This window comes from Poecilia reticulata, chromosome 9 (assembly GCF_904066995.2).
Source record: "Poecilia reticulata chromosome 9, P_reticulata-male-v2, whole genome shotgun sequence".
Taxonomy (NCBI): domain Eukaryota; kingdom Metazoa; phylum Chordata; class Actinopteri; order Cyprinodontiformes; family Poeciliidae; genus Poecilia; species Poecilia reticulata.
In genome coordinates this window covers 981721-1006963 of record NC_088838.1, presented here as the reverse complement: position 1 = coordinate 1006963, position 25243 = coordinate 981721, and the positions used below count along the sequence as shown (strand labels likewise).

The 25243-nt window shown below is 38.4% G+C and overlaps 1 protein-coding gene across 1 annotated transcript in view; it reads right to left on the bottom strand.

Moving 5' to 3' along the window:
• The window catches only part of oclnb (occludin b), a 35158-nt gene extending 11399 nt beyond the window's left edge, over positions 1 to 23759 (bottom strand). The window contains exons 1-12 of the mRNA XM_008419297.3: positions 23638 to 23759; positions 21742 to 22985; positions 19182 to 19357; positions 14929 to 15100; positions 14795 to 14845; positions 14381 to 14479; positions 9930 to 10114; positions 7519 to 7620; positions 3866 to 4511; positions 2826 to 2987; positions 704 to 819; positions 409 to 510 (exon numbers count right to left, since the gene is read on the bottom strand). Coding sequence (XP_008417519.2) covers positions 409 to 510; positions 704 to 819; positions 2826 to 2987; positions 3866 to 4511; positions 7519 to 7620; positions 9930 to 10114; positions 14381 to 14479; positions 14795 to 14845; positions 14929 to 15100; positions 19182 to 19357; positions 21742 to 22968 — 3038 coding nt within the window. The 5' untranslated portion in view covers positions 22969 to 22985; positions 23638 to 23759. The remainder of the gene's footprint in view (positions 1 to 408; positions 511 to 703; positions 820 to 2825; positions 2988 to 3865; positions 4512 to 7518; positions 7621 to 9929; positions 10115 to 14380; positions 14480 to 14794; positions 14846 to 14928; positions 15101 to 19181; positions 19358 to 21741; positions 22986 to 23637) is intronic.
• Positions 23760 to 25243: the final 1484 nt, after the last annotated feature.

Below are 25243 nucleotides of genomic sequence, written 5' to 3'. Positions count from 1 at the left end.
TTCCTCCACAGGGTGGCTGGGCTCTCCCTTAGAGAGAGAAGCTCGGTCATCCGGTAGGGACTCAGAGTAGAGCCACTGCTCCTCCACGTCGAGAGGAGCCAGTTGAGGTGGGTCAGGCATCTGGTCAGGATGCCTCCTGGACGCCTCCCAGGTGAGGTGTTCTGAGCATGTCCCACCAGGAGTAGGCCCGGGGAAGACCCAGGACACGCTGGAGGGACTATGTTTCTCGGCTGGCCTGGGAACGCCTTGGGGTTCCCCCGGAGGAGCTGGAACAAGTGGTTGAGGAGGGAAGTCTGGGCCTCCCTTCTGAAGCTGCTGCCCCCACAACCCGACCCCAGATAAGTGGAAGAAAATAGATGGAGATTTATAGATGTACATAACAAAAAATAAAATAAAAAAGTCACTCACACATTGAAATCTTCTTCCAAGTCATCTCCAGACTCAAACCCAGCATCATATTCCTTCAGCCTGGATTTATAGCCTCCTGCAAAACTGCTTATGTCGGAGTCTCTGAAAAAAGAGTTAGGATCTTTAGGTTTTTGTATGAGCCAAGCCATTTTTACAGTGCTGCAACACACTCAGTGGCAGTTTTTCAGTATATTGTCCTCTGCATTCCACAGAGAATTACAATTGATCTACTTGGAAAAGGGGTTAAAAAGCAGTGATCTCCCCAGGCAGAAGTGGATTTGAATAACTAAGTTACCCTGGTAGGTAGAGAGGTTTGCTGTAGTCGAGCTTGTCCAGATACTCTCTTGAACCCCCAACTCTATCATTAGGGTCTCGGACCAACATCTCTGGTTCACCCGACACATTCTTCACCTGAAGTGGGATAATGGAGTTAATGTCCATGTAAACTCAGAAGCTCAAACAGATAATTCATCTAATCTAAATAGAATTCCATTACCCCCCACAAAACCTGTCAAGGGATTATTTCATCATCATATTGAATGTTTCTACTTTCTTTAAATGCGTCTTCAAATCTGTTTATCATTAGCTTGCAAGAGAGAAAAATACAGAGAGAAAAATGGAGACAGTGACAGACAGACATTAGTTTTTTCTGCTTCTTTGAGTCTCTTATTCCAGAAGTCTGATTCTTGAGTTCTATTGAGTTTCTTTTTATCCTAAGGTAACCCATTTTCTCTTATGACTAACTGTGGGTGGATGAGCCATGTACCGAGTCCGACCGGTTCTTCCAGTCTTTCCTGCATGTCTGAATGCGACAGATACCATCACTGCTGTCAACAGGAAGTCTGACAATCTCTAAAACTGTCCATTTAATGTTCTTCTGGAGGACTTGACTAATTTGAAAACTTTGATTTTTAAAGGCTGTTCTGACATAGTTACCAATGTTCCTAATTTCTCATCATTGGAATCAAACTTTGACATAAAAGCTCATTCCAATTCTGCTTTGTGCTCAACACCTCTCTTGAGTTTCAGGACATCATCCTGAAACTAACAATGGCCCAACAGACCACACCCAGAAACTGCAAATGAAACCATCCAACCCTTTCTCACAGGTTATTGAGAATGTTTAGTAAGTTTTTCAACCGTGTTTGCTTCGCATAAAACAAAACAAATGTAGCCTCTGCCCAAATAAATCTAACCCCCTAACCTCTTCTTCACCACCTTACATAAAAACATAATTTTTGAGACTTGTATCCTTTGGATATATAATATCGATAAATAGGAGTAATGTGTTATGAAACAACTTAAGGGAATACACGATTCATTTCAAATTTAAATAAATGTAGATGTAATCGTGACTAGGCCTGTCGCGATACACGATAAATCAATTAATCGCACGATAAATTAAGAGAATCCGTGCTTTCTGATTGGCTACCTGTTACAGTCAACAGGCTGCGTTAAGCTCCCAGACGGGGAAACCTCCTGATTTAGATCGGAGCGGCCACGACGATCTAAATTACATTACATGATGATCGGTTACGAAATCACCAGCAACAATCTTAGAACAGCCAACGATCTAAGATTATCGTAAGGGGAAGATGGGGGCAAAAAATCGTGTAGTGTGAACTAAATTAGGTAGTAGGATGTGCCCGTCTTCTCTATTTAAATCTAGTGATTACTGAAGGGCAACATACAGACTTCATAATCTGCACTCTTTTGGTTGAATGCAGTATTTATTTCCACTTTGACTTTATGTTGTTTAGTTTTTATTCAAGTACGTTTTTTGTTAATGGAGACTGAGAATCCATTTTATTTTTGTTTTTGGTTGTTTAGTTTATTTAGTTCATCAGTTCCAGTGTTACGTGTTCTTCTGAATATAAAGTGTATCTATCTATGGCAGGAAATCGCATGCATCATTAGTTATTTCCATTAAATCAGTGTCAAAAGGTCTTGAAACAATATTATCGTTTATCGAAATAATTTTTTAGACAATCGCTCAGCAAAATTTGTTATCGTGACAGGCCTAATCGTGGCCAACAGTACTACCAGCCCAGTATTGGTTCCCTTTGCTACATCTAGGCGTGGAGAGTTCTAGACCCCCCACGTTGTGCTGTAAAATCTTGCAATGAGATGTTGGCAGCAGATCATTTGAATTGGTGCCTCCAGAGACTATACTTGACAAACAAAATCTAGCCTTAAGATTGAAGTTGTCTATTAATCCTGATCACTATTTAAGAGCTACACATATCAACATCGTATTACAACATCAATACACAAAGAAATAAAGCCAGCAGGTTACAATTAAAACTAACCTTTCACCTTTTTAAAAAAGAGTTTGCAGTTAAAATTGAGCAGAAAATAACATTTTAGGTAAAGTGATCTGTTTTTAGATTAACAAACTCTATCCCATTCCTACTTACCCACTCTCCAACACTGTTGTGGGGAGCAGAGTTAATCTTCACTTCCTCCCAGAGAATTCGGTCTTGGCCCCAGCGCTGGATCAGTGAGCGAGTCTTGACAGCAAACACCAGTAAGATGATGAGGCCAACAACGACCAGAAAACCCAAGACAATTGCTATGGCCTGCAGGACAAAAGTTTCCAATATCAATGAGCTGAAATAACATCTAGCTACACGCATGGTCAATTCCGTCATGCTCGAAATGAGGCTCAGATCTCTCACTGCATACTTAAAGGGTTAGTTGGGGAGAAAAAAAACGCTTTAAACATAAAATCCTTGAACCTTTTACAAGATGAATAATTCTGAATGTAGCCTGGATTTGTTCATAAGTAAATTTGCATCTTAAAGAAATGCTTAATTTACTTGTATCGGCAAAGAAATTAGTTACTGTACGCCAACATAATGTAACATACGATGGACTGTTGTCCATCACATTTAGCACATTAGTCAAACCTATGTAAGGGATCGCATAAAATTCCAACAACAGCCAATGAATGTAATTGATTGTGTTTGCCATCAACATACTAAATGTACCATTTATAAACCCCTACACAAGATGTAAATAAAAATAGAATTGTGTGACCAGAGAAGTTGAATGTTGCCTGGGTCACATGTGCAAAATTGAACTACTACCAACATCAAGGATAAATAATATAAATTAAGACCTCTCAAAGTTTATGATAACATTATGAAACAGGAATAAATTTGCTAACATCCAATGATTGGAAATAGAAGAGAAATAATTCTTCATTTATACAAATGTTGCTTCACCTGAGTTTTAATAATCCTGTATTCATCCTAAAATTAGAATTGTTTAATCTTGATCCAGTAAGATTTGTACTGAATTTACAGTGCTTGGATTTACACACACATTTTTATTTATTTTTTCCTTTTACCTGTACACAAAACACACTCATACATTTTCAAAAAGAAAATTTCACAAAGCTTGTGCACTGCTCTCACAGTCTCAAAAGTAATTGCATTAAAATAATTTAACTCACCTCTTGGGGCTCCACCACACAGTAATGGTAAAGGTACTGGTTGATGAAGATACCCTGGGCCTGAGTCTGTGTCTGGTATTGTGCACATAACTGGATCACCTGGTTGTATAACATAGACCCTGAGGATTGTGCAGTTGGGTTCACTGACACCAGGTAGACGATGGTGGAAATAAGCATCAAAAATGCTAAAATGGCACAGATAATAATGGATACTAGGTAGAACTTTGAAGACCGGGCTGCATTTTGCCTTGAAATCACCAAGATAAATATGATCAGTGTGGCTATGAAAGTAATGGCTGCAATAGCAATGATAAAGCCATTGCCAGATTTGGGGTCAATTTGTGTTCCTCCATAGCCATAGCTGCCGGAACTGCCGCCAAGACCAGCACCGTAAGTGCCACTGCTGCCGTATCCACTGGGTAAACCCGGCATCAGGCCAATTCCACCTCCCATGGCATTCATGTCATAGTCCCATGCAAGAGATGAGGCCACACATGCAAAGATGGCCACACACATGATGACGATGATAATGCACAGTATCTTCATCACACCTGGGGGGGAAGTCCAGCGATAGAATTGAATATTCTTGTCTGCTTTATAGTAGAAGAAGGTTGGGTTTGACGTGGGCTCACTGTGCCTATGTTTGCTGTCAACAGAAGAGCGTAGACAAGCTTTTTTCAATACATGAATGTCACAGTAGGTCAGATTCAAACAAGGCCAAATAGTAAGACTAGTACAAAGAATATTTGCAGTAAATGTTTCACCATTAGCAAACTTTACCCCTCAAAAGTAACATCCCAATAATTGATTTTGGCATGTTGGAAGCAACACTAACAGAAAAAATATTTACCACTGGTAAAGACCACTGGTTTAGCTGATGGAGTCATTTAAGATAGCATTTTAATTTGTTGTTTTAATATTATTTACCTTGAGAGATTTTTAAAGCCTGACTGGATACAACATAACATTGTATTGAAAGCCAAGTCAGTAGTTGAAAGCAGTACCAAGCACTGCAGCATAAAAAATGTGATGCAGGTGATTTACATGCCATGGACCAGAGGTGCCCAATACGTTCATCACGATCGGATCGCGGAAGGTTTTGAGTCGATCTCGGCAGGTGACAAACTGAACGCCGCCAGGACGCTGAGTCCAGCACTTCCTCCTCTGCAGGCTTATCAAACATATTCACTAAGATAACTAAACGGTTGTAGCTTCATTAAAAAAGAATAATTATAAAAAGTCAACGAAACATGCTAAAATTAATTATCTCAGTAATTTTGCAGAATTGTGCGTTTCGGTTCCTTAACAAAAAAAAGAAAAAGGAAAAAAGCGACTCAAAGACCGACTGAGAGCAGAGCAGGAGTTTAAATCAGCTACTCAACCACCGCTGTGTTCATGAGAGGCTTATTAATAATCGAGAAATAAATATCATGTTTGATATCGAGAGAGAGAAAGAGAGAGAGAGAGAGAGAGAGAGAGAGAGAGAAGGTAGAAGTGGTTTAGAGTTGATCGTCTTTTCGGATTGTTTTACCTTTGCTGTGGCTCATCACACCTGATGTAGTTTCTGAACGTTCAATAAACTTTCAGAAACGTTTATCGACTAATTACCTAGTTCTTTGTGAACATACGTCACAACATCAAATAGGACAAATATATTTTCATTAAGTTTTAACAAATTCTACCGCAATAATTATATGAAATCAAATTAGTTATATCCCGACTTCAGAAGATTTACCTTTACCTTTACTGGGCTCTTTGGTTCCTCCTATCAGTCTGTAGTTTCTCATACTGAGATCATCAAATCAAATTTCAGATCCACCATGACTGACTGATACCTGCTGGTGTCAGGTTTGCAACCAGCTTCTGACTGAGAAACCAGTGAGCTGCTCCCAGTGTCAGAATCTCACTGAGGAAGAAACTGCATTAGGTTTTCTGTCACTTTATTATTTCTGCTATAACTGATGTATATTCACATATAAAATAAGTCAATAGAGTTTAATTTGCAATTTTTATGTCTTTGTCATGAGGTAGATCTCAGGTGGCTGGTGAGAGAAAAAGTAGATCTTGCTCTCAAAAAGTTTGGGCACCCCTGCCATGGACTGTTAAAGTAAACAGTAATAAGTCATACAGCAACACAAAATCCAACAGCTGCGGTGTATAAGTAAGCACCCATTTAAATTGTACCTCCATTTTATTAACCTCTCACATGGTTCCATAAAGATTCAATCAATTTGATTGATAAAAATTATACAGTCATATCTGAATTAAATATTCTAGATAAAACTATAGACAATTTATTTAAATTTAGCATCGATAGTTTACTGAATATCATAGTTGATTCTAAAAAATTTTTTGCAAGTATTGTCACAATTTTACAAAAGCAATTTTATTTATGGTTAGCCGAGAAAACAAGAGGGAGAAACATTTTTCAGGAAAATACACTGTATATACATTTTTTTTCTGTATGCAAGACATGCTGAAATAAAGAATGTCACTCGAGTTAACAACAGCTTATGCTAATGTTAAATTACAATTTTACATTCATCTGGATGCGTCAGAGCTGTAGGCCGTCTCTTGAATCGGTCACCAACTTAAGATCAGATTTTTGGTGCTAGTTGGATGTAGTTAAAGTTCTGCTTGGAAGTAAACTGTGATTCACCTACAGCGGTGTAAAAACAGTGTTTGAGCCCTTCCTAATTTCTTTTTTTCCCTTTTTGCGTAATTGACACTTAGGTGTTATCGGGATAGCTCTTAGGACAAGTTGAACGCCAGGACTGCTCCAATCTAAAATTGGGAATATTCAACTTGTTGGATTGAATAGCATGTGATGTTGAACTCACGTTTGATCTCGAGAAGTTTTGTGGGATTTACTGTCTGACTTCTGAATGCTGGTGAGTGAAATCAGTTTGTGTGTGGTTGCTTTGCTTCTGGACAACTGGACACCACACATTCCACAATTCAAGCTGTTTTAGTTTCTATTGTTATGTGTGTGGTATTTAGACACACTGACTTGAAAAGAAAGTCATTCATGAAGTTAATGGTTGGGTGCAGATTGGTCTTCCAAAAGAAAAATAATTATATAGCATTTCAGACAAAATAGCTATAAAGTGGCTTAAGGACAACAAAGTTCATGTTTTAGTGCAGCCCTAATCTCAGTCCCATGGAGTAAGTTGTAGGTAAATCTGGAAAGGAGTGTGTTCGTGAGGCAGCCTATAAACGTGTAAGTAAGTTCTATGACGAGGAATGGGCCAAAATTCTAGTAAACTGTGAGAAGCTAGTAAAAGGAAACTCTGAAGGTTTGACACAAGTCATTCAGTTTAAAAGAGTTATCTCTGGTACTGACCAAGTTCATATAAACGTGTGAATTCAAAAGAAAAACAAAAAATTAAAAATCTACAAAAAATGTTAAAGTTTCTGGCATTTAGCAAAATATTCTGGTAATTCCAGCTAACCTAAAACAAGATTTCATCAAGAAGAACAAGAAGAACAACATTTGTCTTTTTATTCTGTGTAGGTATTTGTCTCATTTTAACTGTAAGATTAAAAAGATATTAAAAGTTGACCCATTTACAATGGGCAAGAAATGTGTGATGTATAATGCTCAGACCTAAAAAAGCAAAGAAATAGAATGAGGTAAAAGTGAGACCACTCACTGTTTACTTCCACTTGGCGGGTACAGATGGTTGCTGTGCCGGTGGCTTGGCATCCTGGAATAATTCTGGATCTCAAACTTCTTAGAAAAAAGAACAATCCTCCTGACTTGAGGAAACAGAGCAAATGTTTGTATAAGACCTGAGACAACCTTTTACTATTCATAAGAACTGACATTCAATGCTACAGGGAACTAACAACCATTAAGGTTTATGTAGAAGGCATTTTATTCAACTTCTCTTTTGATTTTTTTTTGCCTATTAAAATACACTAAGTTGCTCATCTTCAGGGGCTGATAATTAAAAATAACAAGCACTATAGTTTATTCAGAAAGTATTCAGTGCTTTACTCTTTTCAAATTCTCTTTGTCTTTTACTCCAATTTGAATGATTTATGGTTATTTCAACTGTTAACTTTTGTTTTCTCAGTTATGTATGTAGTAGGTTGCAATTCCTTCCTGGAGGACGGCATTGACTGAGACAATCCTGCCATTAACTAATCATTCTCCCTCTCCTGCTGTTAAACTCTGTACTTTCATAAACATTGTAAACAATTTTAAATCAGTTAATCTGTTTCTTGTACATTCTGCTCTGTCTTCTCAAACCCCAGTCTGTCATGGCAGATGGGCGCTTGTACTAAACCCAGTTCTGGTTCTGCTGGAGGTTTCTTCCTGACAGAAACTTTTTAATCTATTTTTAATAATTACTTGAACGCATTGTATTGATTGATAACATTAATTTGGAATGTACATGTCATTGAATTGAAATGGGATTTTTTTGTACAGCACTTGACATATTGTGAATTGGCACTATATAAATGAACTGAATTGGATTATTCTTAAGTTATTTTGAGTAGAGTTTTCTATAAAAAAAGACAATGTACATTAAAAAACTACTTTTCAGAATGACCAATGAAAAACATTGTAGAAACATCATTCAGATGTTTCTGCAATGTGACTTGTAGTACACCGGTTGTCATATCACAACAGAAACTAAATAAGGAAGTCAAACGCATTATCTTAGACATATGAAAGCATATTTGCCAGAGGACAAATATGTAGAAGGATATAAAAGATCTTGAAAGCACTAAGCGTCCCAAAAAGACTGCAAATGTAAGAAGTTAGATCTGACTGCCTGAGCAAACTAAGTATTCAAGGGAGAAGGGTTTTGGTCAGAGTTGGCCAAAAACCCAATGGCAACATATGGTGTTAACTTGTGGAGATAACAGAAAAATCTAGAACCAGCTTGACAACCTCCAGTCCTCAACTCCTGCAACTCCTGCAACTCTTAGACATGTCCCAGGTAAAACAAACCAGAATTGGATTGCTGGATGAACTCATCATCCAATCAAGTTGTACAGAGTCCTGCTAATCACCTAATTATTTGATTCAAGCATGTTGAAGCAGAGACACATCTAATAGTTTCAGGACACAAGCCCTCTAAAACTAGTGTTTGACAGCCCAGATCTGTAAGGTCAAACATTGTTAACCCATTTCACTAATGTCGCATTTATGACCTCTGTAAACACACTTCAGAAATTGTTAGACCAGGAAAAACTAAATACTCTGGTCTGATGAAACCAAACTAGATCTTTGGGCCTGAACTCCAGGTGTCATTTATGGACAAAAACAGCTATGTTTTAAATCACATGGTTAACACCATGCCCAGTTTGAAGCACATGGTAGCATTATACCATGGAGGTGTGAAGAAGTGAATGGGTGTGAATACTTTAATACATTGTAATTTACAGATGAACTTTACAAGCAGTAATTTTTTAAAAATGCATGTCCATTTAAATTTTAGAGCTGTTACGATAAAGATTTATGATAAAGTTTCTATTTGTGTTTGGCAAGTGAATGAAGCAGTCTGATGGATGGCCCCTTCCAAATATTGACCTTGCTCAAGAGCACAAAGGAAAGGCTGCCGTTTGGACCCGAGCATGGTTGTGGTTAAAGAAACTGCTTAAAACTAAATAAATGTTGCCTACAGATGCTGTCATTCAGAAAATTAACAGAGATAGGTCTGTTAATTTTTATTTCCTTAAAAGTACTAGGCATAATACTGCCTAGTACTTTTAAGGAAAGTTTACGCTGGATTACATGAAATACACAGCAAGTTTCTTGTATAGAGCACAGGCTAAAATAAACTTTTCAAGGGATTATATGGCTAAAGTTCAGCTGACACTATTACTGAAAGAATAACAAACTAGTTTTTCTGCTACGGTGTAACCGAGTCGCATTAAAAAGTGTAGCTAACAATGGACTGACTTCAGGTGAAAATTCACAGGCCTCAATAAAACAATTTTTAAGAAAAAAAAACGGAAACTATTTAAGTAATCTATTGAAATAAGTTATGCCTTAATTAGAATACTTATGGTCATCAAATCATCACGGTAAGATTAAAAAATGACCCACCTTGTGATAAAGCTGATCCTGAACAACAGAGTGGCGTCGTCCAAGAATAACAAGCCAAATATGCGCACTCGCAAACCAACATCCATCCACGCCCAGCGCGCAGGTACTCCAGACTTGGCCTCTACAGGTGTGCTTGCGTCACGTGATCTGACGCCACACAGGACTGTCCTGTACAAACCGGCCGTTCAGGTTTTTATGGAAAGAAAAAAAACTTAAACGGCCATTTTGAGAGCAGTTCAGAGACACGTTGTTTGACAACATCTACAACTTTTACAGACTCCATACACCATGAGCCACACAGTATGAATCATTTTTTAACAGAAAAAAACTACAAAATCATTTTCTGCAATTTCTGCACAGCACATTTTTAAAATCCAGTTTCACAGAAAGAAACATTTTCTCCTGCTCAAGTCCCAACGTCAAATAATTTTTATTCCTGCCAGAAATACTTTTTATACCTCTTAAAGTGGTAAAAAAAGGAAAGAAAAGAAAATGATAATAAACTAATAAATAAGACAAAGAAGAAGCAAAGGCATTTATAATATTTCCTTTGGACAATGACTGCTTTTTCAAAAATCTCAGATTACCATGACCTCTTGCATAAAAAAAATCTTTTTTAAGATGCTTACAACACTAGGAAGGTGGGCTAGTCTACATTTCTTGTCAACCCAGAAATGTAGCTTTTTTATTACTTATTTAACCTTTATTTTACAAAATAAATCCCATTAAGACATACGATCTTATGTTCAAAAGAGGTTTATAGCAACATTATATAGAATCAAATAAAGCCTCAAGACTTATTCTGAAAAAGATAAAAGCATCAGACATTTAATCTGAGATTTTAATGACAATTTTATGAAGAAATATATTCAAAACTTTAGGTTTACTTGTTATAGTGCAAGAAAAGAGGTCAGTGTGTGTGCGTGCGTGTGCGTGCGTGTGTGCGTGCGTGTGTGTGTGTGTGTGCGAGTGTGTGTGTGCGTGCGCGTGTGTGTACGTGCGCGTGTGTCCGTGCGTGTGAGTGTGTGTGTGCGTGTGTGTGTGTGTGTGTGTGTGTGCGTGCGTGCGTGCGTGCGTGCGTGTGTGTGTTGTGGCCATTTACATAATGTTTGCAAATTGTAATTGCAAAATCTGTAGTTAATTTGTATATTTGAATTGATTAGATTATGTTGGAAATTGGTTAGACCCTCCCATTAATTTGAGTAATTAAAAACACACCGTGTGCTTGGTGGAGCATTGTTTGGCAAATGTTTGGTGTGTAGATGGGAGGTCTTTGGTGAGTGATTTTTTGACAGCTTACACTTACACTTTTCACTTGTTTGTACTTGAAACGTCATATTAAGTTTGCTTTCATTTTTGGCTAAGTTGTAGGACATTTTTGGTCATTATTTTGACGCTATTTTTTTTTTACAAGAAATAAAGAATATATTTTTTCAAACAAATTAAGTCGGAAGTGCGTTCAAATCAGAAAGCACCTGTTAAAACCCACGGCCTTTGTTGTAACCTTGTTTTTGGAAACTAGAAGGCCGTGACAGTGTGTGTGGGTGTGTACAGCAATCTGTCGGCCATTGTAATCTCCAGCCTAATTTCTATCTATTATTTATATTCCATCAAATACAAATCAAGAAAAATGCCATTAGGTTTTGAACAACCATGCGATCTTGGAAGTAAGCTTGGAAGCTTTATTTTCAACTTGACAAAAATCCCAATGGCATTGCTGATGCAATGGAAACAATACAAAACCCCACAACTGGAAAATAATGAGTTAGTGGTCGATTTCCCATACCTCTGTATCTTTTGAGTGCCATTGAAGCAGCTCAACATAGAAAAAAGGCAGGTGAATTACAGAGGAAACTTTGGAATGCACCTTAAAAATAAAGAACTTTTGTTTCTTAATAAAGAATTTAAAGTTACAATTTTACAAACATATCTTTCTACATTTGTGTTTGTACATATTAAATACATTGATCAATTAATAGGTGCCTGCTGACTGCCTTAAGATGTTTGGACAATATTAATGATTTCTGAGTTCTTTCACACAAAATCCCGACATAATTCAGTCATGTGAACACACATTTGTTATAGGAAAGTACTCTTTTGGTTATAATCTTACAAACAACATATAAACAAACAGGTTACACAAACCTCACATTTTACACTTTCATCTGTAGTGATAGAAAGGGCTTGTACAGTGGCTGGACTGACACACAGTCCTTACTGTCAAAGAAACACAGGGACAAAGTAGAGTTCTTATAAAAAAAACACTAGGTTATAAAACAAAACCACATCTGACACAAAATACACACACATACAATTTAAAAGAAAAGTTAACAGTAGAGTTGCACTGAAAAGAGGAGAAATCTCACATTTTGCATCAGTCCTGATCTGTAGTCTGCAGAACTACACCACAGGGTTTGGTTCACAACAATGTTTCAAAAGGCATTATATTACACTATATAATACAACAGATGAGCTGCTTCACCATAAAACACAGCTGCAAAAACAGTCATTGTAGTAAGAAATTATAGGCGTTTGCATGGTTTGAACATTTCCAGAGTCTCAGGAATGTACTTCATTTTTTTTTAGTCTGTTTGTTTGTTCATTGATGATGACATGGTGACATGTGTGTTCTTAAGGTAAGATTTAAATCACTGTTGAAACTGATAAAGATGTGTTCATTTCTACATTTACATCTGACAGATTGCATTTTCCTTTCTTTCTGTATTCTGATTAAAAGTGAACATTGACCTTTGTGTGTTCATCATCAAGCAGACGTGAAGTTAAGATCATGGATGTATCTGTGTTCAATGAGCAACAAGTTATGTTTATGTGTATTTTACATCCACATAAAATGTTTTCCTCAGTGTAACCTTGCCCACACTTTACTGAATACACCATTCCATGAGTTAGTACAGACACAGGCTCAAATGAAATCGATCCATGTTTCCATTCCTGAAGCACACATCTATATGATGGGAATCTTTCAAACAGGCTAATACCCAGCACAGCAATGAGCAGATACAGTTATTAACTTTAATTGGTCTTTTATACAACAAAGTATTTTTAAAGAAAGTGACTACAGACATGAATGTTTCTCATACCCTAGTCCAGTGGTCCCCAACCTTTTTCTTACCGCGGACCGGTCAACACTTGGAAAATTTTGCTGCGTCAGATAAGGCTACTGCATGTTGGTGTTCCCACTAAAACCTGAGTATACTCAATTTGGGTTGTCTTGGCCTTTTTCTCGCAGCCTGTGGGGTTTTCCCTGACTGGGAACGAGAATACAACCTGCTGAATGTGGCAGGTAGCCAATCAGAAAGCGCGGTGACGTCAGAACAGAGGGGAATCCTAAACAGCTGACATCACGCAACTGAGAGACCGGTGGATATCGGAGATATGTGGAAATATTTATTATATGTAAAGGTCGTTATTACATATTATTATGTTTATGTCCAGTTAAAAATGTTAACTATGAAAGAAAACAGTCACCTCCAAATCATAGTGCAGCAAATAGAGCAGCTGCTCCCGTCGTCTTTTATCCACCGCCTTTTCTTTTTGTTACATCTTTTATCTCTTAAAATGACTCGACAAACTATCACTATTGCTTCTACATCGTCATCCATGTTTGCTTATTCTAAATTCCCATATGCTATGTTGGAAGTTTTGTGGATTTTCTTCTGGAATCGTGATGTTCATGACTGGAATCGGTTCGTGTGGTGTGTTGTTCCTGCTGTGGCTGGAGTCAAGAACCGATCGCACCTGTTGTTCTTTATGAGCTCTGTGGTCACAGAGGTTTGGGGAATCGGCCGACAATTCTTAAATCTTGCCTTCTAAACCAGACTTAAGACTCACAAGCTCTACTCATCTCCTCTCGACCACTGCCCAAACGTTCTCTGACTCTGGTCGCTATGGTAATGTTTACATATCCCTTAAAAATAAGATCCAGATGCGCCGCAAAAACGAACATTTTACTTTTGTGAAAATTTTAACTCACGATAATGACTAACGGAGCCCTGAGCTTGTTTCTCTGCAACGAGACGGCTCCATCTGGGAGTGAGGGGAGACAATGACATCTGAAGTGTTGCTTATATCCACAGCCTGCTTGGTCTCTACGTGGCGAAGCAGTTTGAAGCTTCATTCCCTCATTAGCAGCCGGTCGCCGCATGTTACGCAGAGCGGGCTTGTAATGTGGGACTCACCCAGTGGCGCAACTACACATTATCCAGTTGGATGCGAAAACTTTCCAAAGACATCTGATCTGTTTCTTACTCATTTTGCTGCTTGTGGGCTCAATGTTGGTGCGCAAGTAACCGAGAGAATCCGGTTAAAGGATTTTCAAAATAAAAGATCCTCCAGACTCAAATAATACATAAAACGGAAATATATAATTATTTCTTGTGCGGCCCGGTACCAATTGGTCCACGGACCGGGGGTTGGGGACCACTGCCCTAGTCCATGATATAGTTGTACTCCTGAATCTTCTGTTTGATGTGGGACAGCTTGCTTTTTAGGTACTCACAACGTTCCCTTTTTTCCAAAAAGGTTGGGTCCTGTCAAAAAAATGAGTAGAAGACGAAATTAATCAGTGTCAGAAACAATTCTTCACGTAATTAAAGAATAGAACGCTTATGATGTTGCAGCTAAGTATGGTTTGTACACTATAGAAATGTTAACATTGATAAGTTCAATCAAATCTTTATTTGTCTTATTATGTCCCCTAAATTTGTTGGCTAAATTGGAGCCAATAAATATGGCTCCAATTTATTGTGAATTAGAGCCATATAAATATTGGAACGCGAAAAGACTTGATCATAATAAGTGTGGAAAAGAACTGGCTATAAATCTCAGTTTTTACATGTACTCACAGCTTTCTTCCTTTGATATTCCGATAGGATGCTACTAATCCGTTCTTTCTCCTGAAAAAAATGAAAGGATTAATGGGCAGAAGCATTTGGTCTATGTCCAGTTTTGTCTGTAGGTGACTGAGTGGGAGGTGTACCATTTGACTTGAGGGTCTCGAGGGGAGATTCTGCATAATCTCATCCATCTCTTCAAACTTCTTAGCCATGATCTGGACTTCAGCATGAAGCTCTCTGTATTCAGCATACTGGTCATTGAAGACGGCCTTATACTGGTCCCTCTCCTCATCCGACAGGATGCTGGGATACTTTCTGAAAAGGCATCACACATCAATGTGCAAACAGAGGCAAATGAATTTTGTTTCAGGTTCAATAATTCCATTAGTATAGATTCCAAAACAAATAACATTAGCAGGTTTGTGGTTTGAAAGAAATATGAAGAGCAGAACCTTTTAAAGTAAAGATATATTTTAATTTGTATTTATTACATGTTTGTTCCTTAAACAGCTACTAGGGAATGGTGATCTTGAGCATGATGATTATGGCTAATTCCCATTCTAAGACAATCATGAGTTAAGCATGTTTCAAACAGCGCTGTCATAGGGAGTCCTGAACCTACACTATGGAAGTTGATCTGCTGACATAATAGTGCAGGGAGCGTTTTAGAACATACTGTACAGCAGATACTTTGGAATAAATGGCACAGTGTCAGCAGTTCAAACGTGAACATATAGAAGATATATCTGTTTGGATTTCTAATGGTTATTATTAGTGGTGGGACTCAATTAAAAAATGAATTGCATGAATTTCAAGGTCTGTAATTAAATGAATCACAATTTAATTAAAAAATCATATATCGACAACATATTTTAGAATTCAAAAATCATTTTGGCTGCTAAGTCTTTGAATAAATAGGCATGTGCATTTAGAATAAAAATATTTATTGTTTTTATTTTGTAATTTAGGTTATTCATTCATTATTGACTGTCAAGAAAAGTGTCTATAAATGAAACATATTATTATTATTATTATTATTATTATTATTATTATTATTATTATTATTATTATTATTATTATTATTGTTATTATTCAGATATGTGCAAAGTTTTATTACATCTATTCAACTTTCATGTGTTTCAAGAACTCCTGATGGAACTTCAGGAGTTCTGATGGATCCATGAAACTTTTTTGAAAAAATACTTCTTTAGAAATGTGACCTGTGGACAGTCTTTTCCTGCACCCCGTCAGATAATTTTTTTTATCACTGTCTTCATATTGAGTTCTTTCCTTTTATGCATACAGTTTCTATACAGTCTGTGAATACAAAGAGATGTTTATTCAACACAGATACAAAATAATATACAGAAAATTAATCCCTACAAAGTAATCTCATTTAGCCCACCCAGGTCACTACCCAGTAGATTAACGCACTACATTCCTATCCCTCACAGAAGTGGAACATATTTTAATAAAATGAATTAACTTAATTAATTTGGAGCATCATTGTACATTTTGAAATGAGTCAAGAAAGGGTCCCCATGTTTTTTTTAAATTTACTGGTTGAGTGTGGAAGAGAGCATCTAATTCTTTCCGGTTTCAAACACGACATAAGGTCATGTAACCACTGCTTGTGAGTTGGAGGAGCAGCACTTTCCACCTGGTCAGAACTGTACGCCTCGCTAACAGTGAACAAAATGCCAGTGCCTGCCGTTTAAAGGCTGGTAAAGGCAACCCGTCACCACTGAAGCCAAAAAGAGCCAAGAGAGGGCCAGGTGTTACTGCCATCCCAGCCAGCCTGGACATCGTTCGGAAAACATCTGTCCAGAACTGACCAAGGGCGGGGCAGGACCAGTACATATAAACCAGTGTTCATATGTACTGGTTTTGCATTTGTCGCAGTATGGGGTGATTTCTGGATAGAAACAAGATAGTTTGCTTTTGGACAGATGGACTCTATGTGCTATTTTAAACTGAATGAGACAATGGCATGCAGACAGAGATGTTGTATTCACCAGTTTAAGTATAGAGGCCCATGTCTCATCCAGTATAGCCATATACAAGTCCTCTTCCCATGAAGTTTTAAGTTTAGATGAGGAGGTCTCTTTCATAGTCAATATTTTATTATAAAGCCACAAAACCAGCCCTTTATGAGTTGGGTTCAACAATAGGATGGTTTCTAACAGTGTATGCTCTCTCTGGCAGAGAAACTGAGCCTGAAAGGTGAGACTGAAGAAAGTTTCAGGCTTGCAAATATAAAAAAAAAGGGATTTAGGTAAACCATATTTATTGCTAAGTTCCTCAAATAATGCCAAATTCTTCTCTATGAAAAGGTCCTTAAAATGAGTAAGCCCCCTCCGGTGCCACTCTAGGAACACCTCGTCCTGAACAGATGGTTTTAAAAAATGGTTAAGTGCAACTTAAGAGAGAAAAATTGTGGAGTTTAAAATATTTCCTAAACTGACCCCATATTTTCAGTGAGTGTTTCACTACAGGGTTTAAAATAGGCTTAGCTGAAGTGAGCGAGTGGGGAGCAAAGCACAACCGGGATGGATATGTTGTTACCACTGCATAGCTCCATAGCCACCCAGTCAGGGCAGCCACCCAGGCTATGGTAAAAATATAAGAACACTAAGCATCTAAGGTTGGCAGCCCAATAATAAAACCGGAAATTGGGAAAGGCAAACCCCCCTGCTGTTTAGGTTTTTGGAGTTGTAATTTATTAAGCCATGGGCGTTTACCCTGCCAAATGAAGGATGAAAAAAATTGAGTCTAGTTCATTAAAAAAAGTATTAGGAATAAAGATAGGTAATCTTTATTCCTGAAAGAGGTATAGAAATTTGGGTAGTATATTCATTTTAACTGAGTTGATACGTCCCACAAGGGACATGGAAAAGGGCGTCCATTTTATGAGGGATCCCTTCACTTGGTTCAACAGTTCAATCAAATTCTCTTTGAACAGGTTTCTACGTTTTTTTTGTCACTGTGATACCAAGGTATGTGAGTTTTTGTCTTTCAATTCTGAGTGGCAGATTAGCAAAATCTGACAAATTAGCTTTATTGCCTATGGGGAAAAGCTCACTTTTGGTAAGGTTCAACTTATACCCAGAAATCTGACCGAATTGGCTAAATATATCGAGAGCAAAAGGCAGTGAGGTTGATGGTTTGGAAATAAAAAGTAAAAGGTCATCTGCTTAAAGTGACACTTTATGTTCCATGTCATTCCTCCAAATACCAGATATCTCTTTACTGGTCTTAAGTGCAATGGGTAGGGGCTCTGTGGCCAGATCAAACAGCAGGGGGCTAAGAGGTCAGCCCTGACGGGTGCCTCTTTGTAGTTTAAATGGTTTTGAAGTCTGAAAATTGGTACTAACTGTGGCAGATGGTTGCTGGTATAATAATTTAATCCATGAAATGAAGTTTCCTCCAAAGCCAAATCTAACAAGGGCCGCAAAAAGATAGTCAAACTCAACTCAGGCTTTTTCAGAGTCCAAAGAGACAACTCACTCAGCCGAACCTGTGGCACCGGAATAAACAATATTAAACAGACTTCTAATATGAAAATATGAGTGCCGACCGTTAATAAAACCTGAAATAACCGATGGTAAAACAGTTTCAAGCCATCAGATCATCTTTTAAACAAAAATTAACCTAGCGGACCAAGAGAAGCTTCTTTGTCATTCATGTCTGCAAATGTCGATTGTGCATCTGATTTGCAGGTGTACCAAAAACAAACAAATACAAATACAGCTATGCTTGGAACTTTTGCATGTGTTAAATTCTTCAATGGCTTAAAATCAACTAAAATCAAAATTTAGGTGTTAAAGTTCTGAGTCTAATTATTATTGATTCTTGGTGACACAGCTATGCCATTTTATGTTGCAGTTTTATAAAGCTGAGCTTTAGAAATGTTATGTCAATTAGCATCCAGTTCACTGCTTCAGTTAGTGTCAATTTTTATTTTATTTTTACTGTATACATAGTCTAGTAAGGAAAACAGCAATTAAATTGCATCCATTCCCTGATACAGGACACGTCTGCCTTACTTAAATAGTATGTTTTCTTGTCTTTCCCAATACAAGATCACTTAAAGAAATTAGCTTCTGTTAAATGTATGTATACCCCAGGAAAGAGAAAATCATATTTAATAATCTACAAAATCCTGGGCGCTCTGGTCACCTGCACTAAATTTTACTCCAGATGGTTCTTTCAACTCAGCAATATTGAAACACAAGAACTTAGAGGTTTATTTGTTTTTAAGCCTTTTCAAATATACATAAGAAATGCAAAAGGGGCACCTCAAAGAGATAACAGAAAATTGCATCATAAAAAGATGTTAAGTCCTTACATCAACAGATGTAAGGACACATATTCGAAAATGGAATAGACCACTCACGCAACATAATCCGCTATGATGACAGGTTTGGGAATATAACCAGATGGTATGTGACCTCGAAGAATCTCTGGTTCTGCTGCCATGAGAGGAGCAGATCCAGCATTGTTTGGAGCATTCATGATGTCAGGCTGAATGGTAGGAAGAGGCGTCTCTGAGGCTCTTGAGGCTGAATCCAGCTGCAGCAGTAAACATTTAGTACAACATACTGTGAAGAAGTCCATGCAGCATGGAGGGAAATAAATAAAACTCTTCTTGGGTACTGATCTTTTCATTGCACCCCTTTGGAGCTCTGACAGTTGACTCACTTCCCTCCTTGTTATCTTGATCTTAGCCTCTAACCGTCTTTTCCATGGTGGGTATTGGGTCTCATGGTTGCTCTTATAACCAAGCATCTCAAGGATCACTGATGCTGAGTTGTATATCAGCTCATTGGTTTCTGTTATGGTGTTGGTAGGGATCGTTCTCAATGCCGAATTCACATCTTCAATGAGACTTTCTGATGGTACTTCACTCAGCCGTTGTAATTGGCGTCGGGGTTGTCTGGTGTTCATTCGGGCCATGATTCTCTCTCTCAGGTCAGTTGCTGCCTCGTTCAGCTCAGATGGTCGGTTCATTACTGGGGCTACATACCCAGTCTCTGGGCGGGGAGTTGTAGTTGACTCCCTTCTGACCTGGCATCCTGGCTCCTTCCCGTAGCACTTGTGTCGTACCTCGTCAATCTCAAGTTGTGACAGCAGTTGCCGTTTGCGGATGTTGGAACACTGAGCTACTAGTTGTTTGGCAGTTAGTGTTGACTGGGGATGTCGAGCTAACCATTCCTCCCACAGTCTTTGCATGTAGCCCCTCTGACTAGGATTACTTGAGTAGTAGCATTCCAACAGATCCATGTTTTCATCTCTCGCCCATTTCCGTCTTGTTCCAGTAGCCCACTTTTCATCAGGGTGCTCTGGTCCCCCAGCACCTGACGCAGACCTTGTTTGACCGGGCGACGTCTGAGCCGGCATGTCATGCTTATTTGTGTCTCTCATGGTATGAGGTAGGCTATATAGCTCCAAGGGTCTTGCCTAAGGACCCACACTGACAGCTCAATGTCACCGTTGTAACTTTTTGCCCCAGCCCCCAGCCTGGCCTCGAACCCGGGTCTCCCGGGTGGAAGACTGGTGACTTACCTATTGAGCTATACAGTCAGCTATCTATATATATATATATATATATATATATATATATATATATATATATATATATATATATATATATATATATATATATATATGGTTTTGAAGCCAAAGAAATAAGAAATTATATATATAAAGAGGCAGTATTACATTCTTCTTGATGTGGGTTTTATGAGATGGAAGCCCAAATTATGTAAAAATAAAGAAACAAATACTTGAAAAAGTCTAAACTGTGGACCCTGACTATAACCTATGAAAGTTTAATATTTTGAATGGAATTATGGGGATTACGCAATGTTTCCATGACATTCAAATTTTTTGGAAAGGGTCTGTATATACTGTGGCTAAAAATATGTGTGTGGTAAAATAAAACTGATGTGGACAGAGTCGAACACAAACCAAAGGTTACTTAAGCTCTGTGATGCTATATCAGCGACAATGGTTCAGAGCAGAGGCAGACACAACAGTTGAATTGCTTCATCAATCAGTCAGTAACGAGATAAACAAACATTCAAGTTTTCAAGAGATGGTGGTGAGGAGAAAGATAAAACAGCGCTTAGTAAATAATTTGAATAAAGTTATATTGAAGTGAATTTAATTCAGTTGAATTCAAACTCTTAGGACTCAAGAAAGATTCAGAGCACTCAGAATTTCAACATGCATTAATAATATATTAGAAATATATTTGGCAGAAAAATGTATGTAGTAATTTTCAATTAGAGCCACAAACAAGCATGCCAAAAAGACTTTCCCATATGGTGCAGAAAAAGTCCTTGACAATTTGTTAGCTTAAAACTTGAAATGATTCAAAGATAGTTAGAGACTTATAGAAGTTTGCAGTGCCCAAAGTTGCTTACTGCAGAGGTGTCTGTTATTTATTTATTTTATGCGCCATGCACCACAACACAGCTTTTGTTATTTTTAATGGACACCAGAAATGTATGTAATTCACTTCTTGTCATGTAGGACAGGTTGTATGGTGAGGGATGTGGGGAGCTTGATGAAAAACAATTACATCACTCACTTTTTTCCTGTTTGTTTCTTTCCGGTATCTTAAAGAGCATGAACACCTACAAGTAAAAGAATCCTGTTTTTGCAACCCTTCTGACTCTGTAATCTAGCTCGACATGCTAGTAGTTCTGGTACCTTATAACCTCTCATCATCAATTGAATTGATTTAGATATTTGCCACATGTCCAGAGTAGCAAACAATTCAATAACTGTTTTAAAGTTTAAAAACAGCTTTAAAACAGCTGACTGTTTTAAAGCAGCTTTCTTATGCACACATGGAGGTGGATTATAGCTCAACCATGTATGTAATATCAAACTACTAACTGAGATTAAACATTTATTCATGAAGGTGAAGAGAGATGTTTGGGTCAGACCTCCTGTGCCAGCACCTCCTTTCTCATCCTGGCTGCTTCGTGCCTCCACAGCTTCAGACAAACTCCTGCACTGATAAAGTAGAGCACCATGGTGAGGAACAGGAAGACTATGGCTGCTGTTTGGCCAGCCTCTGTGCGACAAAATGCACCATTGACTCCATTATTGAAGATGGGCATGTTGCATAGTCCTCCTCTGGTTGTGTCTCTTACATACACTATCCCTGCTGCCATATATAGCACTGCCAGTACAAAGTTGATAGAGCACTCTGTCAGTGGCCACCAAGAGGAATCAAGAAGAATGGCTCTGTAGTACAGAGTCATACCAAGAACAACAAGGATTACAGTCACTATCCATGCTATCCCTGCCACTACAAGAACAAAAGGTGTTTTGGGACCTGTGTAGGTACCGCCCCCATTTCCATATGCTGAAGCCCCTACACCAAGTCCTCCATACATCTGTGGTTGGGAGTATCCATACATATTAAACCATTCATTATCCTTGTGCACATAAGCACAGACACATGCGAACACAGCAGCTCCAAGTAGCAACTGCACACAACCCAGGATCCTGAGTAGGCCAGCCCAAGACTTCATGTAGGCATAGCGCTGATGGTACTCCTCTACCCGCTCCTGGTAGGTCTGGGCTGAGAGATTACTGTGCACTGCAGAACCCAAGTCCATAGCTTCAGCACCCAGCATCAATCCATCTTTCTCCTTTTGAGAGGTATAACCCCCCAGTGACCCACCGTAGGGGTCCCGATAAGAGCCAGGAAGTGAAGGAGATGGAGGGGCAGAGTTGGGCGGTGAGCAGGGCACTCCTGTTGTGGTGTGGCAGGGGGTATTCTTACTGGCTGATGGGGCAGGGGAGTGAGGTTGTGTAGAAGAAGTAACAGGCCACCCCTGGCTGCTTCGGTTCCCACTGTTGAACCGGAAAAGGTTTTTAACAGAATCGGGAATAAAGCGACGAACTGGCTTGATGTCCATTGCTTCACAGTCCCCCTCAGCTGGTTCCTCGTCACTGGAGGGATAGAAAGATTCAGGTCCCACAGCTGGCTGCTCAGGTAGGGGAGGAGGGGGGAGGGGATCGAAGCTGACTGCTGGAACAGTCTCATGTAGTGGTGGTGGGGGTGGGAGAGGGGGCAGTTCAGTGTCCCTCCATCCAGGACCCACTGGGACCTGGTCATAGAGAGGCATTTCTCTCACACGGTCAAACCTAGATGCGGACATCACAACCTGAACTCCCTCTGGAAGCAAACACATAGAAAACATAACTTACCACTAAACCAAGAACTGCTTTACAAATTAATACTTTTTTATTCAAACGTAACTTGAGTTAGCATTGGATTTTTAAAACAAATCCTTGAAATCATGTATGTATGTGTTTTTTCTTACATTGCCTTTAATTTAAAGATATGATACTTTGATGTGACTTTAGTTTTTTTCTGAAACATGGGTGCATCTGTGATAATTCACTATCCAAGTGTTAAAGACAAGACAATATTAGATGTTCACAAAAAATGGAAAGATGAGAAGGCAGACATGAGGTCAGGCAGCTTCCAACATTTGGATGTGAATTACTTAATATTTTTGTTCAGCTCTGTATAGTAAGAAAATAGTATGTGCCTGGATAGCCCAAGACTTTCCAGTCGTTTCTATGCAAGAATCATGGAGTTCAGAGGGACCAAAATGTTTCTCTACCTTAGACTGTAAAATTCCTGAGTTTGGAAACTCACTAACAACAGCCAGTCAGACCTCTGGGAGTGTGACCTTAAATGCTAGTTTCACTATTTACAAGCAGACTTAACATGGCTGACGAAATGTGACCTGTCTTTTGTCTCACACTTGTAAACATCTCTGATTACTACTGTTAGTAAAGTCATTAAAAAAGCAGCTTACCTACTGATAATTCTCTGTTTATTCCTCAGAGTGCAACAGCTGTGGTGCTTGTGGCCGTGTCTCTGATTGGGGGAAAAGGCATCAGTATGAGCTGAGGGAAGGGAAGCTGTTCCCAAGTGTGAAACTCACTTGACCTGTTTGACCAGACCAGCCTCATGGTGCATTCACTGTCTCCTCTCATACCCGACAACATTCACAGTTAATGTTGTTTTGGTTGTTTTTGTCCTTCATCTCCTTTGTCTGGTATAGAGTTGGTCTGTAGTTATCTAAACCCTGCTCAAGGAAATTGAACTTTTTTACAATATGCAGTGTGAATAGGATTTAGTTGAGTTAAATTAAACTGTTTCTCTTAAGCAGTTAATTTTTATTAACTTACTCCACTTAAGAAACTGACATATCAACCTCTATTAAGAGAAAATTATTTCTCAGCTATATTCAACTCACACACAAAAATAGACAGATATCCAGCAAAACTTCATAAATCATCCCTCAAAACATGTTAGGTACTTCTGAGATGTTGTTTTTCACTTTGAGTAGAAGAAAATAAATACAAAAGCTGAGTCCATCTTCAAATGTGTTTGCAGTTAGAAAACAGAACTTATACACCCACCAAGCTTTTGGGGCTGCTGATTGGCAGGAAACATAACCCCAAAAAGAGAGCTGTCAACAAGAGAAAGAATGGAAAGATTCCTTCAAGACGGGACACCAGGATAGAGTACCAAACAAATAGGAAGGTTGTAACAAACAAAAAAAAACACCCAGGTACATCAAGAGAGACATGAAAGCCTGAAGGTAGGAATTTCCAATTAAAATGTCTTGCAAGGAAAAAAATGCAGAAACAAAAATCTGTGACTGAACCATAACAAATAATTTAGTTAAAGAAAAATTATTTCTATACAAAGAATTTGAACACATACCTTGACTAACACCTAAACAAAGGCAAATTATGCATAAAGAAGTAGCCATGCACTCTGGATGAACTGATGAAAGTGGGTTTTAGAGATGAATTCTGGGTTTTTACATTCATTAACGAAAGATATGAGAACCAAAGATCTGTTTCCATCCCAGTTGAACATGAAAAGGACTGTAAAAGTCAAATTTCCACAGTTGTTGATAACACGGAATGGAACGTCAGAGAAATGTACAAGTGTGTCTGCCAGCTCTTCTTTGCAGTTTGTGTGACGAGGGAGGTCAGGAGCGCCCCATCCTCATGACCTCACCTGATCTGCTGCAGGTGTTTTAGCACACCTTTCCTCACCAGGTGGAATATATTAGGATCTGGACGCCAGCACTTTGATGCTTTCATAAAAGGATATGTGGGAATAGAAATATTTATTCAAATGTTTAAAATATAAATTTCCAAATGCATCTCAGATCAACTATCTGTTTTTACAGCTGAAATGGTGGCAGTCATAATAAGCTTGAAGTGAGTAGAGGAGGTTCGACCAGATGGTGGTGGTGTGCATGGATTCCAAAGTAGTTGTATTCAGGGAAAAGAAAATAATAGGAAAGACTTATTAGAGATTCAACACCATTTATTCAGGTTACACAGGGGGGGCATTCCCTTGCATATTTTCTTTCTCCACAGTGATTTTTGTTAAGTAAC